Raw genomic sequence first — 16576 nt, forward strand, 5'->3', positions numbered from 1 at the left:
ATGTTGTCTTTCGTAGCCATTTACTGTATCCGTACGAAGCTGTAAATAGTAGCAAGTTAGCTAGTTAATGCTTGTCAGTACCATAGACAGTACTCGGTAGGTACTTGCCATAGGTATTGCCATAGGCTCGTGCAGTTCCCACTGCTCAGCCAATAAGTGCGCGCAGATCACTGCACTGTTATGGCTGTGTATGGAAGTAAAATAATGCCAAATGTTTTTGAAACAAAAAAAGCCTGTTGAACTGCTCTACTTGAAAAAAATTTGCATTGCATTATCCATGCTTGCATTTTAATGCATTATATTTTTAGGGCTTGCATTTTTATGGGCTGAAATTCAACATGGTTGAATATTTAAGCTGTAAATATTTCAATTCTAAACATTTCAAAGACATTTTCATTAATAGAAATTCAATAATCCACATTCACCTTTCACATTTCACTTCCAAAATATTCAAAATGTTTAAAAATACAACCTATAGTATTCAACAGGCAATTTTCGGTCCATTTTATTTCGCTTTACAAATTCGCCTCCACAAATTCAGTGGTTCAAATTCGAAAGTAAATTCAGTGGTTCAAATTCGACAGTAAATTCAACATCGACATCCAGGAATTGCAAGAAAAGCAGTAGATTACCGAGCATAATCTCCATCTGCTGTAGTCGACCTCACCAGCAGGGGGTGCAAGCGCGTGTTGTTGACGAAGACCAGAGCAACAGTTAGAGCAAGCCATTCATTCATAAAAACTGATTTATAGAAATGTAAGTGTATTTGTGATTATTATGAGGGCTGTTTTATGTTTAGTTCAGTGTCTTCACGGTCCCTGTGTAGCCTACATGCATCTTTCTCTACCGTTAACGAGATTATAATGGTATTCCCCGATGCTGATGTAGGCCTATCAAATGTTACATTTAAGGTAGACATATATTTTCCTTGGTTGTTTAGTTGCCTTAACTTTATATCACGGCGATGTGCTGCTGGTTTCCCTCAGTGCAGTAGCACTGCGTTATTTTATAAAAGGCTTCAATAATCTGAGAAAAAGGAGTTTCCCCATATCTTCTAGCTAGCAGACGCAATACGAGTAAACGTTCGAAAGTGAACCTCTAGAGGTCTATTACACAAATAAAAATAAATAAATTCCTGGAAACAGAGGCCACACCTACAACATCATTCTAATTGACATATAAAAACCCACCCAAACCCACAGCGAATTAAATGCCTGGATTCAGTTCTCTGAAGAATAGCAGAAGTACTATTCCTGTTTTACACCATAGCTCAGTCTCTCTCTCAAGTTCAACTCACCAAACCATAGGCGATGTTCAACTGACTAACACACTTCTGAGTCACACAGCAGACTTACTGCTTCTGTGGAAGAAGGGTTGGTGGGTGGGCACTAGGCAGAGAGGCTAGTAGTTTTGAAGAACTTAAACTATTTAAAATTTCCAGATGTCTGTGACACATCTGTAATCCCCACTTTAAAGAATATGTGCAAGACTGATGTGATCTATACTACAGACAAAGGTAATTATGTTTTATCTTATTATTGTAATCTTCACAAAATGTAAATAGACATTATAGAATAGCTGTGCATGTAACACATTCTACTGTTCTAATTAGAAGACATTCTACTAATTATAAGTAACTTAGAGTGTTGACTGTCTATTTAATATCTGTTAATACTTTATTGTGACGGTCCACCAACAGATATTCTACTGACTATAAGTAACTTTGCAACTATATGTCAACTTATTCTACCAACCCGAACCCTAACAACTAACCCTAACCTATCAGTCTACTATCAATCTAATGAAAGTTAGTTGTCATGTAGTTGCAAAGTTACTTATGGTTATAGAATGTCTAAAGTGGACCATCAAAATAAAGTGTAACCCGTGTACATTACTGTGGTTTTATTATGAAAACATAAACATAAAAACATAAAAAGTTAATAGCATAATCAGTGTGATTTACAATACAGAAATATATTATGCCAATTGTTAAGTTTGTGTTTATCTAAAAAGCTCATTAATATGGTTAAGACCATGAGTTAATTGTGAGATCTACTAAGTCAATATGTGTTGCATTCTATTTCCTCACAGATATAACATTTTGGCTTAGTTTGATGTAAACCTTAAAGATCCCTCGTGTGATGTACTTCACCAGAATATAATTAAATGTATGACTACATGTCTATCTGTTAGTTTGTGTTTGTGAAAAGACATAACTATAACAGTAAATTAATCTCTAAATTAAGATGAGGTCAGTGAAGTGAAACTCACTAAGCCAGTGCTAAGAAAAGAATGATGCAGGAAGTCGGTTAATCATATGTAAAACTTGTGCCTTTGCAGGATGAGTGCTGTGGGCATGATAGAGCTAGAAGCAAATGTTGTATTCATGTCATAGATCGAGATAAATCTGAAATATTACAAATGACAATTATTGTATTCATTCCCACATTTTGATTAGTCTTCTGCCATTAAAAATAGATTGTAAAAGCAATTAGAAGCATATTAAAACACTCTCTACCCAGGAAACACAGCTGACTGGAAAACAAGAAACTTCAAGCATGTGCCTGAACTCTGCTGAAAAGCAGAAGTAGCTGGAGTTGAAATGTTATTGATGTCAATATGAAACTAAATGCCCTTTAGTGATATATTTGAATCTGAACATTTTTCTTTGTTTCATTTCACAGATGGACTTCTTCCGAAACAACTTCTGGACCGTATTACTGCTGGCCATCTTTCTGGTGTCTTTGGTCATAGTATTAATTTTCATTTTCATCAATATTTGCATCAGTAAAAGAGGTAAATCACATCTGACAACTCTACAGAGGTTCTGTTCAGCCACACAACAATGTCAATATGTAGAGCATTTAATGCCACACATGTGGAAACTGTGCAGAACACTCTCAGAAAAAAGGTACAAAAGCTGTCACTGGGACGGTACCCTTTAAAAAGTTTCTAATATGTAACATTTATGTACTAATGCAAATTTGGGACCAATATCTTTGAGGTACTATGCAACCTTTTGAAAGGGTACCGCCCCATTGTAACTTTTTTTCTGAGAGTGAATGAAGAACTATTAAATTATTCATGTGATTGTAAAGCTGATTTTTAGCAGCCTTGTCTTCAGTGTCACATGATCCTTCAGAAAAAAATCCAATATGCTGATTTGGTGCTCAATAAATATTTCTTATTATTATCAATGTTGAAAATTATTGTGCTGCTTAATATTTTGAGGAAATCAGAATATATTAGGATTCTTTGATGTATAGAATGTTTAAAAGAACAGCATTTATTTGAAATAGAAATATTTTGTAACATTATAAATGGCTTTACTGCACTGATAAAAATGATTATGTGGTGAAATAAGAACTACAGAAAAAAAAAAAAATTTCTACCTGAATAAGTTTGTTCTATTTTAGTACTCAATTTAAGCTTGTAGAAATTAAACCGTAAATATCAACGTTATAAAATTAAGTAAAACCTACTCAGCTTTCTGATACTGGTGTTCCCATCATGCTCTAAGGCATGAATAATTTATAAGGTAGCATTTTTCATTGTTGCTATTTACACTGTTTTATAATTGCTTTTGTTGTAACTTGCTGTTCTGTGACATCTGAAGTTAATTTTCTACTCAAAATGACACATTCATACTGAAAAATGATTCATGGAATGTTACCGGTTTTGTGTATTTTGTGTTCTGTGTATCTCTGTGTTCTGTACGTGTTGTCTACACATTACCTAACATATTATTTACTTAGATTTTCTAAGTAAAAATTTACCTTTAATAGCATGGCTTAATTCAGTGTTATATTGTTTGAGTAAAATGTAGGCCTTCTAGTAAGTAGTAATAAGTAAAAATTACTACGCAAACTTTAACTGGCCAAGTTAAAGTTACTTATTTAATTTTACTTAACCTGTTAAGCTTCACCAGTGCGTCGGCGCACTGAAGCGTTTTTTCAGTTTCAGTTTATTTATTTACTTAGTTAAGTAGATTTTTCTTAATTCCGTAGGTGAAATTTTATCTGCATGCAAAAGAAAAATTAAGTAAATTTTTATATACATATACAGTACAGGCCAAAAGTTTGGAAACATTACTATTTTTTATGTTTTTGAAAGAAGTTTCTTCTGCTCATCAAGCCTGCATTTATTTGATCAAAAATACAGGAAAAAATGTAATATTGTGATATATTATTACAATTTAAAATAATTGGTTTTCAATTTATTATACTTTAAATTATCATTTATTTCTGTGATGCAAAGCTGAATTTTCAGGATCATTACTCCAGTCTATCACATGATCCTTTAGAATTCTAATATGATGATTCATTATCAAAGTTGGAAACAGTTCTGCTGCTTAATATTTTTTCATAACCTGTGATACTTTTTTAGGATACTTTGATGAATAAAAAAAAGAAAAAAAAAAGAAGCAAATGTTTTAAAAATAGAAATCTTTTGTAACAACAATATACACTACTGGTCAGTAATTTGGGGTCAGTAATTTTTTTTCTTTCTTTTTTTGAAATAAATCAATACTTTTATTCAGCAAGGATGTGTTAAATTGATAAAAAAAAAAGTGATAGTAAAGAAGATCTATATTATTAGAACATATTTTTTTTATTTTGAATAAATGCAGTTCTTTTTAACCTTTTATTCATCAAATATATTAGGCAGCAGAACTGTTTCCAACACTCATAATAAATCAGAATATTAGAATGATTTCTAAAGGATAATGAGATAGACTGGAGTAATGATCCTGACAATTCAGCTTTGCATCACAGAAATAAATGATAATTTAAAGTATAATAAATTGAAAACCAATATTTTAAATTGTAATAATATATCACAATATTACTTTTTTTTCTGTATTTTTGATCAAATAAATGCAGGCTTGATGAGCAGAAGAAACTTCTTTCAAAAACATAAAAAATAGTAATGTTTCCAAACTTTTGGCCTGTACTATCTATATATATATAGACATGTGGACATATTATAGACAAAAACATTGACGTAAGAACTCCATAACTGTAGTTTTTACACTTTTTACTCCATTATATAATAATATTATTGAAAAGGAAAACGTTAGTTAATTTAATAATGCAATATTAGTTTTAAGGAAATTAGTCTAATTTAAAAGTGGTTTTGAAGTAGATGTTTGAAACTGACATACAGCTACAGGAAACAACCATTTCACATAGACATAACCTCACAGTTACTGAAAAATAGGCTGTGCGACCACTTCCTTATTATAATAGTTTGACTGTTATGTACCACTGTTTGATTAATTTTGTTTAACAATTTTCATGTCTTTCATTACTCTTTTTCTAGCTTCTTGGTACAGTACACAAGCAAAGCCAAATCATTACGATGGCACACATTTGAAACAACAGTAAGTCTGTCAAGGTCATTTAAGTCCAGATCTTTATTATACTCAAAAATGTGTTCACACTAAAATAAATGACTTTTCCATTATAGGGACAAACAAGTTTATCACATAAACCTTGAGAATGAGAAACCACCCTTACCTCCCAGAGATCAGTTCATGTCCACGGATTCTGGTCAGTTTTGTTTTTATTGATGCGTTAATTTATTTCACTCTATAGCCCTGCAATGACACACAACTTTTGTAATATGTCTGAACTCAAGAGAATGAGAAGTCAGGGGTGGGTGAGATGACTTTCAAAAGCTTTTTTTTTATTTAAAAATAAACAGAAAAGGCAGCTTTTCAGATCCACACAGGTGATCCGCGATTTGGTAGTCTCATGTAGCCAGACCTTCAGATTGACGGCAGAAGGTCTGGATTTCATAATAGATTCATTGGCTATAGGACCACCCAGAGGCCCTCTGACTAATATGTAAAAGCAACTACAGTTCATTTCATTCAGCGTCATGTTTGGGGGCATGAAAATGTAAAGTCAGTGTTTCTAATATAACAGACCAAAAAAAAAATTCATTCAGGAATATCATGCAAATTTACTGCAGCAATAAAAAAAAAATGGTTGATCCTGATAAGCATTCATGGTCACAGTTGTAAACACAATGACTTCCTTCTTCCATGAGGGGGATTGGTGTCACCATGGCTTTGTTTCCAGAGGAACTGTTAAAGAACGCAACATACACATCTCCCAGAAATCCTGTAGAATACAATCAGTCGGATGATGACTTCACATTTTGCGTGCCTCACGCCTGTTTCACACATACTCCGTTTGCAGTGCGTTTATTTTTTTTTCGTACCCATGTTAACAGATTAGATCTTTCACACTGCACAGTGTGTTGAGGCAAGTTGCAGGACAGTGGCCCTTCAGGAGCAGGTTTGGACACCCCTGACCTACCGGATCGCTAAGCATACTTTCTAGATGGTGCTCTATCTTGCTTCCCTCTTTGAGAGCTTAAGGGTGAGGTACAGCACCGGGCACTCCTCTCCCTCGACCACCTGCGAGAATATGGCTCCCAGCACCACGTCCAATGTGTCTGTCTGCAACATAAAAGGGAGATTAAAGTCAGGACCGGATCTGGGTCTCCCTTTTTAATGAGATCAGTCAGGTGATGTCTGAATAATTAAGCATAAACCTATAACAACCAGACAGCCTTAGGAACTGTCTCCTGTGATCCATGCACAGCCCAAAGAGTTACTTCCCTCAAAACTGTGATGAAGTGGACTCCATCCACAGCTGTACAGCAGGCTAAGTCAACCCTTAAGCACTGAGACATCGTTGGCCATGTGCAGCAAGGGAGAGGAGGCTTTGGCCTTGGAGATAGTAGACCATCCTGGCACATGGCAACTCTTTCTCAGTGTCGAAAACTTGTGGTTGAGTATGATGAACCACTTAAGTGTGATGAAATAGCAGTCGATGTTGAACAATGTGGCTGGAAAGTAAAGGTTTGCCCTGTCGAAGTTGGCTGTCGAGACTTTGTTGGTAGATCTGTCATCAAAATTCTTAAGGACTTAGGAATCCTATGCCAAGCACGTCAGCAAGCTGTTAAGGCCCACTCCAGTGCCGCTGAACAAGCGAGTCGATGGCTCTGGATTAAGAAGAGGGACATCGGTTGGGCCCTGTGACAACAGAGGCACAGAGTGGGGTAAAAGCAGAGCTTTTAGCTCTGGAAGCTTCCCAACTGGAATGCCAGATGTCGCTGATGAGTGTCATGGGCATTTATAATTGCCCACCTGATGACCCCAATGAAGCCTTGTACTTCCCTCCCTCTATCCCTTTCACCTCCACATCTGTTCCCCACTCATCTCAGGAAGCTGCAATAAAAGCAAGGAATATTACCATCTAGTCCTAAAATGTAACCCTCATCCTCACATCCTTTTTGGTCTTAGGTCTCAGGTCGGCTGCAATCTCTGCTGTCTTATTATTTTGGCAAAGAATAATACGCAGCCACATGGTCCTCAGCCTGCTTTATGGCCTGCATCAGCAATGTCGAGTGGTGGCACTGGACCCACTTGGTCATTGTAACACAGTTCGTTGTTATGGGAAGGAGGCGGGTCCTGGGCTGGTGTGGTTACATGGGGTCTGCGGTTGTGAGGCTGGTTGGATGTACTGCAAAATTCTCTGAAACGCCTATGTAGACGGCTTATGCTAGAGAAATGAACATTCAATTCACGGGCAACAGCTCTGGTGGACATTCCTGCAGTCAGCATGCCAATTGCATGCTCCCTCAAAACTTGCGACATCTGTGGCATTGTGCTGTGTGATAAAACTGCACATTTTAGAGTGGCCTTTTATTGTGGCCAGCCTAAGGCACACCTGTGCAATAATCATACTGTCTAATCAGCAACTTGATATGCCACACCTGTGAGGTGGATGGATTGTCTCGGCAAAGGAGAAGTGCTCTCTAACACAGATTTTAGATTTGTGAACAATATTTGAGAGAAATAGGCCTTTTGTGTACATAGCAAAAGTCTTAGATCTTTGAGTTTATCTCATAAAAAATGGGGGCAAAAACAAGCGTTTTTGTTCAGTGAATGTTTCACTTGTTATGTATCCAATTGTTTGTCCAATCAAATGCTTTCTAGAATGAGAATGGCCTTCCTTCAATACCACCCTCCTCTGACTAACAATTGTTTATTGTGGCCAGTTCATGGTCATGACAAAAAGAATCAACACACTCACCACGCTCTCCCAGATAATTAGGTGCTGAGAGCTATATATCAATCCAAAAATGCAAAAAAGCTGCACTCTAAAAATCTTTTATTGTAAACAGGAGATAAAGTTAACAAACTTTTCGGCTGATGACGGCAAAGAGCCGAAACGTTTGTTAACTTGACCTCTGTTTACAATTAAATATTTTAGAGTGCAGACCTTTTTTGCTTTTCACGACAAAAAATAAATATATAAATAAATAACAAACTCTTCAATATGTCATATTTTTTCCTACTTTAACAAAAAAAAAAAAAAAACTCTGCAAAAGAAATGTAACCAGTTTGATATGTTCCAATTTCCAGTGGATCAGGGTTATGAGGATGTGGAGCTCGTGCCAGACTATATTGTGGTTGAGGAGTCAACCCCTCCTGCACCCCAACAACCCATCTTCACGCCACACTACACCACGGTCGAGAAAAAAGGCCAAGACCAAGACCAAGACAGCGAGGATTATGATGACGTTGAAATCCCTGCTACCCTCGACAGTGATGATTATGATGACGTAGCGTAAAAGATGCAAATCAACAGTGGCTCTACCTACAGCTGAGACACATGAGAAGGCCTAGAAACCAGCTACCATATTTCCTTCAAAGTCCTATTCGACATTATTTAAACAGAAGCAAGTACTAATAGCATGTAGCCAGCGTTTACTTTCATTTATGTAAAGCGATCTTTCACTTCCCTTTAGAAATGCGATACGTTTTCCAAAAACTGCATTTTCTGTAGAAGTACCATATTGTCTGGAAGTGGTTGTGCAAAGACGTTGATGAAACTTCTTAAAATAATGAGAACTATCTTAATGCCTATAAATGATATTTGCACTGATAAGTTTCATGTCTGATACTACACAGTATGCATTTTTGTTTTATCCCTGTAAATCTGTGAACTAAACTTGAACTAAATGCTTTTTGTAAAACAACAACAACACACAATCAAGCAGTACTCAAACTTTTTACATACATTTATTCTTAAAAAAAAGAAAGAAAAGAAAACAAGTAAAATGGTGACGATCAATAGATATTTCTCTTTCACAGCTGCTCGATTTGTGATCGCTGTTGTGCAGGGCAGCAACAGCAACATGGCAAAAGTCAGTTCTTTTTTTTTTTTTTTTACCCATGCCCACAGTCAGAGGAGCATTATGGGCCTTGCAGACATTGAGGCAGATGATTTCTGTGCACACAAACTGCAAGTCTCCCTTTTGCTCGGGGAGTAGAGCTCATGTTCTTTTGTACACGAGAAACAAGTAGAAAAGATATTTTCTTTCTCTTGCTCTCAGAGATGTCCATTAATCGGCAGGCACACGGGTGCTGAGACTAGCCTCCTAGTCGCTGACCCTCACCCCAGGCAAAGCCTCCTGGACGCTCCTCAGGGAGAGGGTTGTAGTTGGCATCTTCCTCAGGTGTATCAAAGAGCATCTTACTGGAAAGGTTGAAAAAAAAAGGGGGGGTTTTACTTCAAAGTAAAATATTAACTGGAGGTTTTTATTTTATTGTTTTTTGGATTGAAAGGATAAAAATGGCACACCAATCAACTGCTTGAGATCAGCACAATATTATGTTTTTGAAAAGAGTCTCTTATGCTCACCAAAGCAGCATTTATTTGATATAAATTACACTTAAAAATAACGGTTTTCTATTTTAATACATTTTAAATTTTAATTTATTTCTGTGAATTTTCAGCATCATTACTCCAAGTCTTCAGTCAGTGTCACGTGATCCTTCAGAAATCATTCTAAAATTATGATTTTCTGCTCAAGAAACATTTCTTATTATTATTATTATTATCAATGATATTATCAACATTTTTGTGGGAACAATGATACCATTCAAACATTTAAGGTAAGATTAAAAAGAGAGAGAGATACATTAATACATTTATTCATCAAGGGTGATTAAATGTATCAAAAGTCACAGAGAAGACATTTTATAATGTTACAAAAGATTTCTATTTAATAAATGCATTAATACATTTAATAAATGCAAATAAGAGCTGTGCATTGAACTGTCAAAGAATCCTGAAAAAAAGCATCACCATTTCCACAATAATGTTAAGCCGCAAAACTGTTCTCAACATTGATTATAATAAGAACTTCTGTTACCAGAGTACCAAAATAAGCATATTAGAATGATTTCTAAAGAATCATGTTACACTGAAGACTGGAGTAATAATGCTGAAAATTACATTTTAAAATATATTCAAATAGGAAACAGTTATTTTAATTTGTAGTAAAAATACAGTAAAAACAGTAATATTGTGAAATACTGATTAAATAAATGCAGCCTTGGTGAGTATAAAGCCTGGAACACACCAAGCCGACGGTCGGCCGTCGGGCAGTTTCCGTGCGTCGGCCGACTAAATCTTCTCAGTGTGTTCCGCACCGTCGGCTGAAATTGGTCCTCGTCGGCTTTATAACGGCCGATTCGACATGTTGAATCGGCGTCGGGCCGTCGGTGAAAGAGGGAACTCTGATGGGCTGTTCAGCTTAGTGACCGAGTCAGTGCACGAGAATAATAGCAAAATAGCGAGCAAAGTCAAAACGGTACAGATAGAAGGCTGTTCTAATGATATGTCATCTTATCTGAGTGTTCCTTGGCGAATATTTCAATATTAACACGAGAGGAGTGGAATAAAGACAGTGTTTAGCAGGATTGATATTCAAAACGGTAAGCACGCACTGCTTTGTTTACGGTTTGTGTAACTGCAGCCGGCAGCGCCGGTTTCCCTTTTTGAATGACGAATATAGACGAATATATCTGCAGAAATAGACAGCTGTCTCATTTACACGCAGGCGCAGAACGCGCATTCTAGCTGACAGTCGGCTGTAGTTCTCTCGGTGTGTTCAAGTGCAGCTTTTTCCCCCGACGCGAGGCGACAACACAGTCGGCTTTCATCAGCGCTAGTTCGTCTGCGTCGGCTTGGTGTGTTCCAGGCTTTAGAGACTCCTTTCAAATGTTCCAAAACTTTTGACAGGATATATAGAAAGACATCGTGAAGACATTATTACTCACAGGATAGACGGTGTCCTCAGCCATCTGCCGCCACCTGGTTGGTTGGGAAACACATCCTCTAGAAAGTAGTACACATGTCCCACTGCAATGCCTTATATTAAAAGGACAGAACATACAAACTTACAGTGATGTATAAAAAAATAAAATAATATTTCCACATAAGTAAAAAAAACATTACGTCATATTAAAATCTGAATTGATCATGAATAAAATTTGACCTCTTTGTTGTCAAAGAGTGTCAGCACAAGAAAAGTGAACAAATCACTATAAGTTTCTACCTAAAAGGTCCACAATGATGGAGTTTCCCAGCAGCAGAGAGAATCCCATGAGCACCCATGGGAGGAAGGGCGCCTGGAAATTCAAAAGGCCAAAGAAATTCATGCGCACGTTTGGGTTCCTCCTGCTCCAGATATACACCAACATGATGGTAAAAGCCTGACCTAAGAACACAAGATTCACAAACGTGCCAAATATCTGCACAACTATTAAGAAAATCACTATGTATTTGAGCAAAATGTAACACAAAGGCAATGTTTATGTTTAGAAGTCTTGAAATAAGGGAATATTGTATGTATATTTGACAAGTTTTAGCTGTTGTTTCTTCACATGATTTAACAAAAGGCAAAATGAGGTCAACCAGGATCATCTTTCATGGTTGTTTCTATATTTGTTTAAGTGTCAAGGTTAGAATAAGAGAAAACTCATTTTGCATTCAGCAGACTTGCAACCTTTTTACATAATTATAATCAAAGCATATTAGGCTATTATATGTTAATAAAAAAATGCCTAGATTGGAACATCGCCTTCAATGCAATATGTATGCTCAACTATTACCATTATTTTCCCACTTATTTTATTTCAATTCATGTCCTTTTATTTACACTTTCTCCTTTCCTTTTTTATTGTAATCCAATGAAATCCAATATTTTTCTAATTTGTTTAGTCTATGTTATCTTACGATCTTAAAAGATTTTAAACTTTTCTGTTTAATTTTTTTTATTATGCCTATGTATAATAAATAAGGATTTGGTATAGAAAAAATATTCATGCTAGTAAATTTTACAATTTATTACAAAGAAATGGAAAGTAACACATTGAAGTAGAAAGACTGAACTTAAGTTGGACTGTGACAGTATTTTCTTCTGGAAATAAACTTTGTTGCATTATTTATCTCTGTAAAGCTGCTTGAAAAAAACTGTATTGTAAAAGGCACTATATAATATAAATAAAGGTGACTTGAAAATACTATTTCAAGTCAAAATTCTTGTAAAAATGTATTGTAAAATGCACTCCAATAGTCTTCGATTTGAATGGCATGGCAGCAGCTAAGGCTATTCCTAAGGCCTGTTCACAGCAAGACCGATAACTATAAAGATAATGATAACTATAATAGTGTCCACACCAGCGGTTGATATTGTTCTGTTTATTACTGTTTATCTAAGTGCACGCAGTAGTTTTTAAAGCAAGCTGTTTAAAGCAGGACGTGTTCTGATTGGCTGTCAAAGTTATCCGTTCATCCACTGAAAAACAATTTGTTCAGAAAGTGATTCCAACAATATCGTTCCTCTGTGACATTTTTTTTGTGGTTTTGTGGTTGTGGTTTTGGACTCTGCTATTCTTTATATTTATATTTGTCCTTAGTGTGAACAGGCCTTGACGGCAATGGTGAGTTACTTCACCACAAATTACATTTTCTACAAACGTGAAGGATACAGTCATGAGAAGGCCACCGAAGAGGAACATAAAGACAAAGTCAGCGGTTCTCCCTCTGAAGGATCCCTCCTCCAGCATCCGACAGTACCGGTACCTGTGAGACTCAGGTTAAGGAACTTCAGACTCTACACACACTGCCACATTCACAATCTACTGATTTACTATCAATATATTATGTTTTAATAAGGATACAAAAATATCATGTTGAATAAGAAGTTGAACCCAACCGGACCAAAAAACAAAAAGTTGGTTATTAGCCGCCATACCTATGGACACACACACGCACAAATAAATTAGAATCACATGCTGCAATATTAACCCTATAATTATTAACCCAACAATGGCATATTTGATACATGAATTTCCAAGGCCTCTAAATTATCAACATTATCAACAAAAATATCACCATTTCCACAAAAACGTATGGAAATGTTATCACATGCTGCAATATTAATCCTATAAATATGAACCCATACTGGATTTGAAACATGAATTTCCAAGGCCTCTAAATTATCCATATGATCAAAACTCACAATCAACTAGGCCTACATGCCTTGTCATTTGATTGCTAGTTTATGCTTTTTCAGTAAGTAAACCTTTTATTAGGCTATAATTCTAAAAACACTCCTTCAGGTCGTGATGTATGTGAAATCTTTAATGATTTTTAATAAGAATAACTATCAAGATTAACTTTTACTGGACTGTTTAATTTTTTAGAAAAATCACATGTTAAAAATATGAGTATCAAATTTGATGCAACAGGCTTTTGGGGAATTTGCAATTATCCATCTCTCAATCATCATTGTATTGCATTATGTTTTGCCAACCTCATATCCACAATACAATCTACAGACCTTTGATCATGAATCTAAGCATTTAAATATCATGCCACTAAGACATAGAGAGATGACATACTGAAAATGTATCATATAAATATGCAGCTTATATAAGGAGTCTGTTAAAAAGATCTCACTGATTTATTTACATTACAACGAGAGAAATTGCATATTTTTGTTAAGCGTGGGCCTCTGAATAAAAGTATGATATTCTCAGTATATCATACTATATGGGCCATAAAAGCCTGATGTATCAAAAAACAGACATGGAAACTTTTTTTTTTATTCTAAAGGTTCAATAAACTTCCATTTTTTCTGACTATTATTGTATATGTCAGGCTTTACATGGGTACAACTAAAACGAGGCACAAAACTCTTGAAAGAAACACAAATGACACTTGCCTGATAATTCCTCAATATTAAATCTGGGTTGAAGTAAAGCTGGAAAGGTGTGATGAGTTCTAATTGCTGTGAACACAAAGTAAACATCACAGTCAGATACGAACAAACAGTGCTCAATGTTACATTAATACTAAACTCAAATAACAACCGAAATCAAAAGTAAAGTTACTTGTAGCAGCTCGTTTGAGGTAAGTCAGCTAAATGAATGTAAGTTAAACAAGAATTAAGACATGAAAATGCAGAAAGCGCAACTGGAAACCAAACTAAGTGATATGTAAACCTAGACCCACCATTACACTTAACAGGACTTAACATAAATACACATTTTACAGGCGGGGTTTACGTAAACGTGTCCTAATAACACCACAGCCAGTCTGCCACAGGGTACCAGGTTTGTTTCAACTGTACAGGGACGAGGCCACGGATGACAATAGCGCTTAAGACCCTAATATTCGTCCAATTTACTTACCACGGCTGCTGTAGTGAGTACGCAGGCGGTGGTATAAGCTCTAGTAACCACAGGAATCTGTAAATATTCCTGTCGGATTGTCTGGTATGCCATTTTTTGGAGGGACAACGCGGCTTCCGGCACCTTCTTGACACGTCATCACCTGGGCAAGCAAATGAAGGAGGCGGCTTTAGTTTGTGATGTTTCCAATTGGTCAGCGCTTTGTGAATTCACTGCTCTGATTGGTCGTCTAAAGTGTCGATCATTGCGTTATCCCGGTAATTTGAAGAATGGCACTTTTTGATTTGTTGGTGAAGATTGTCAATAAACGTATGCAAATATTGTAGTGTATTTTGACAGTTTCACCTTTGGACTTCCTATTCATGCGTTATATGGAAACTCTACAAATATTATTCATAAACAAGACTATGTTTTTAGGATCGACTTGTTTAACAAAGGTTTAAGTTTGTTACAGACATTAAGTCAATCACGTGATCTATATAACTACATTGAATTTGATGAAATTCTTGGGATAAATGTAGTGTATCTCAAAAAGAATATTGGTGGCACATTTTGTGGTATATATATATAATAACTTATATATTAGAAAGCTCTTAATAAAAGAAAAAAGTATTTTTCCCTAATGCTGTCATGAAGTGAAACATGATATTCTTCTCTTTTTTCAGAAACGTGGTCAGATATTAATATAGACTATATAGTTTCAAATAAAGTAAAAAAAAAACTCACTTTATAATGAATTTATATTATCCCTGTAATTACTTTATTAGTAAATTTAAAGAAAGGTTTTCGGCCATGTTATTTCTGTACAGATGAGTCAGAAAATATCTTACATTTATTGTCAGTTGCACTTAGGCCTATACAAATTTATGTTGGTCCCAAGTTTCATTATTTATTTTTGAAGTTTTTTTTTACAAGTTTGTTACAATAACTGATACAATGCTCTTGTTTGTGAAATGTGATACTGATATTGGAGATGGACAATATAATTAAAATTCTTATTTTATTTGGGAAATATCATATACACACAGCAAAATTCATGTCAGTTGTACCAAATAATAGACTGTTTTCTACTGTTTTGACACTTCAATATTGACAAAGAACCATCGCTGTTAAGACATCTCTGTTGCTGAAAAAGATAAAAATAAAGTGTTATGCTTATTATTATAATTATTCTTTTATGGTTATTTCTAGAATTCATCTTTTCAAACATATATATTTTTAATTAATTTTTTTTTTTTTTTTTTTTTTTTGTCAATTATATCTTTTGATATCATGTAGCCTACTCATTTTTATATAGGCCTATTCAAACCTGACATTTGGTTCACTTTCGCTCAGTAAAGTACATGGTGTCACTTCTCTAAAAGTCTGTTATCTGGTCTAATATCAAATTTCACACTAGTTTGTGGTTTTAAGTAAGGTAAAGTGAATATTAGCGTAAAGTCAAGACATGTTGAAAAGGCTTATTTGGCTTGTTCTGCTTCATAGTATTAAAACCGCAATGTTAAGTTTTGCTTACAGATAATATAGGCCAGAGCTGATTCTTAGAAAAATTTTTTTTTTGGCATGATTAACATACTGTTTCTGATATGATATATACATATTGGCAAAGGCAAAGCTCATTAATTGCTCTGCTCTTATAGCTCATTTCTCTCTACCTTTACTCTCCTGGCAACATTATTTTAGATATTTAGTTAAAGACTTTCTTATTGTTACTTTGTTATAATAAAAGCTGATTATTATTAGGCTACACATTTATCTAAATATTTATTGTTTTTATTATTCTTTATTATTTTCGTCTTCGTCTGACTGGATATCACTGCATCAATTTGTAGGCTATATGCATATTTTGCAGTAAACCTAAAATATAGCCTATACTGTTTCTTAGCCTATCTTTAACTCAATAGGTGTTTATTTATCCTTCGTTTTTAATTCATTATATCATTTACAATGATTGATGGGATTGCGGTTCTTTCCCTCATTAAAGCCATTAACTACACAGTCTTGTAT

The 16576-nt window shown here is 35.2% G+C and overlaps 2 protein-coding genes and 1 long non-coding RNA gene across 3 annotated transcripts; 2 read left to right on the plus strand and 1 right to left on the minus strand.

Annotated features, from left to right (window-relative positions):
* The first annotated feature begins 1233 nt into the window (after positions 1-1233).
* Positions 1234-8969, plus strand: scimp (SLP adaptor and CSK interacting membrane protein). Its single transcript, XM_082169260.1, has 5 exons — positions 1234-1516; positions 2685-2796; positions 5323-5383; positions 5470-5552; positions 8444-8969. Exons 2-5 carry the CDS (start codon positions 2685-2687, stop codon positions 8650-8652), a joined length of 465 nt encoding a protein of 154 aa, XP_082025386.1. The 5' UTR covers positions 1234-1516; the 3' UTR covers positions 8653-8969.
* Positions 8970-9084: 115 nt separating this feature from the next.
* On the minus strand, positions 9085-14727 carry derl2 (derlin 2). Its single transcript, XM_082169259.1, has 7 exons — positions 14570-14727; positions 14101-14166; positions 13055-13128; positions 12863-12956; positions 11428-11623; positions 11150-11240; positions 9085-9560 (listed from the first exon to the last, which is right to left on the minus strand). The coding sequence occupies exons 1-7, from the start codon at positions 14660-14662 to the stop codon at positions 9455-9457; spliced, it is 720 nt and encodes a 239-aa protein (XP_082025385.1). The 5' UTR covers positions 14663-14727; the 3' UTR covers positions 9085-9454.
* On the plus strand, positions 9567-11242 carry LOC309498493. Its single transcript, XR_014205967.1, has 2 exons — positions 9567-10429; positions 11071-11242. It is a non-coding gene; the product is annotated as an uncharacterized lncRNA (long non-coding RNA).
* Positions 14728-16576: the final 1849 nt, after the last annotated feature.

The sequence above is a fragment of the Leuciscus leuciscus genome (genome assembly GCF_965113295.1).
Source record: "Leuciscus leuciscus genome assembly, chromosome: 5".
Classification (NCBI taxonomy): domain Eukaryota; kingdom Metazoa; phylum Chordata; class Actinopteri; order Cypriniformes; family Leuciscidae; genus Leuciscus; species Leuciscus leuciscus.

What these genes read in the sequence shown, in the direction of transcription:
- scimp (XM_082169260.1), top strand. Translation starts at nt 2,685, where the DNA reads ATGGACTTCTTCCGAAACAACTTCTGGACCGTATTACTGCTGGCCATC. An exon ending in TATTTGCATCAGTAAAAGAG is followed by an intron (nt 2,797 to 5,322) that starts GTAAATCACATC and finishes CTCTTTTTCTAG; the next exon opens with CTTCTTGGTACAGTACACAA. An exon ending in GGCACACATTTGAAACAACA is followed by an intron (nt 5,384 to 5,469) that starts GTAAGTCTGTCA and finishes TTTCCATTATAG; the next exon opens with GGACAAACAAGTTTATCACA.
- derl2 (XM_082169259.1), bottom strand. Translation starts at nt 14,662, where the DNA reads ATGGCATACCAGACAATCCGACAGGAATATTTACAGATTCCTGTGGTT. An exon ending in TAATATTGAGGAATTATCAG is followed by an intron (nt 13,129 to 14,100) that starts GCAAGTGTCATT and finishes GTGTGTCCATAG; the next exon opens with GTATGGCGGCTAATAACCAA. An exon ending in CATCATTGTGGACCTTTTAG is followed by an intron (nt 11,241 to 11,427) that starts GTAGAAACTTAT and finishes TTTTAATATAAG; the next exon opens with GCATTGCAGTGGGACATGTG.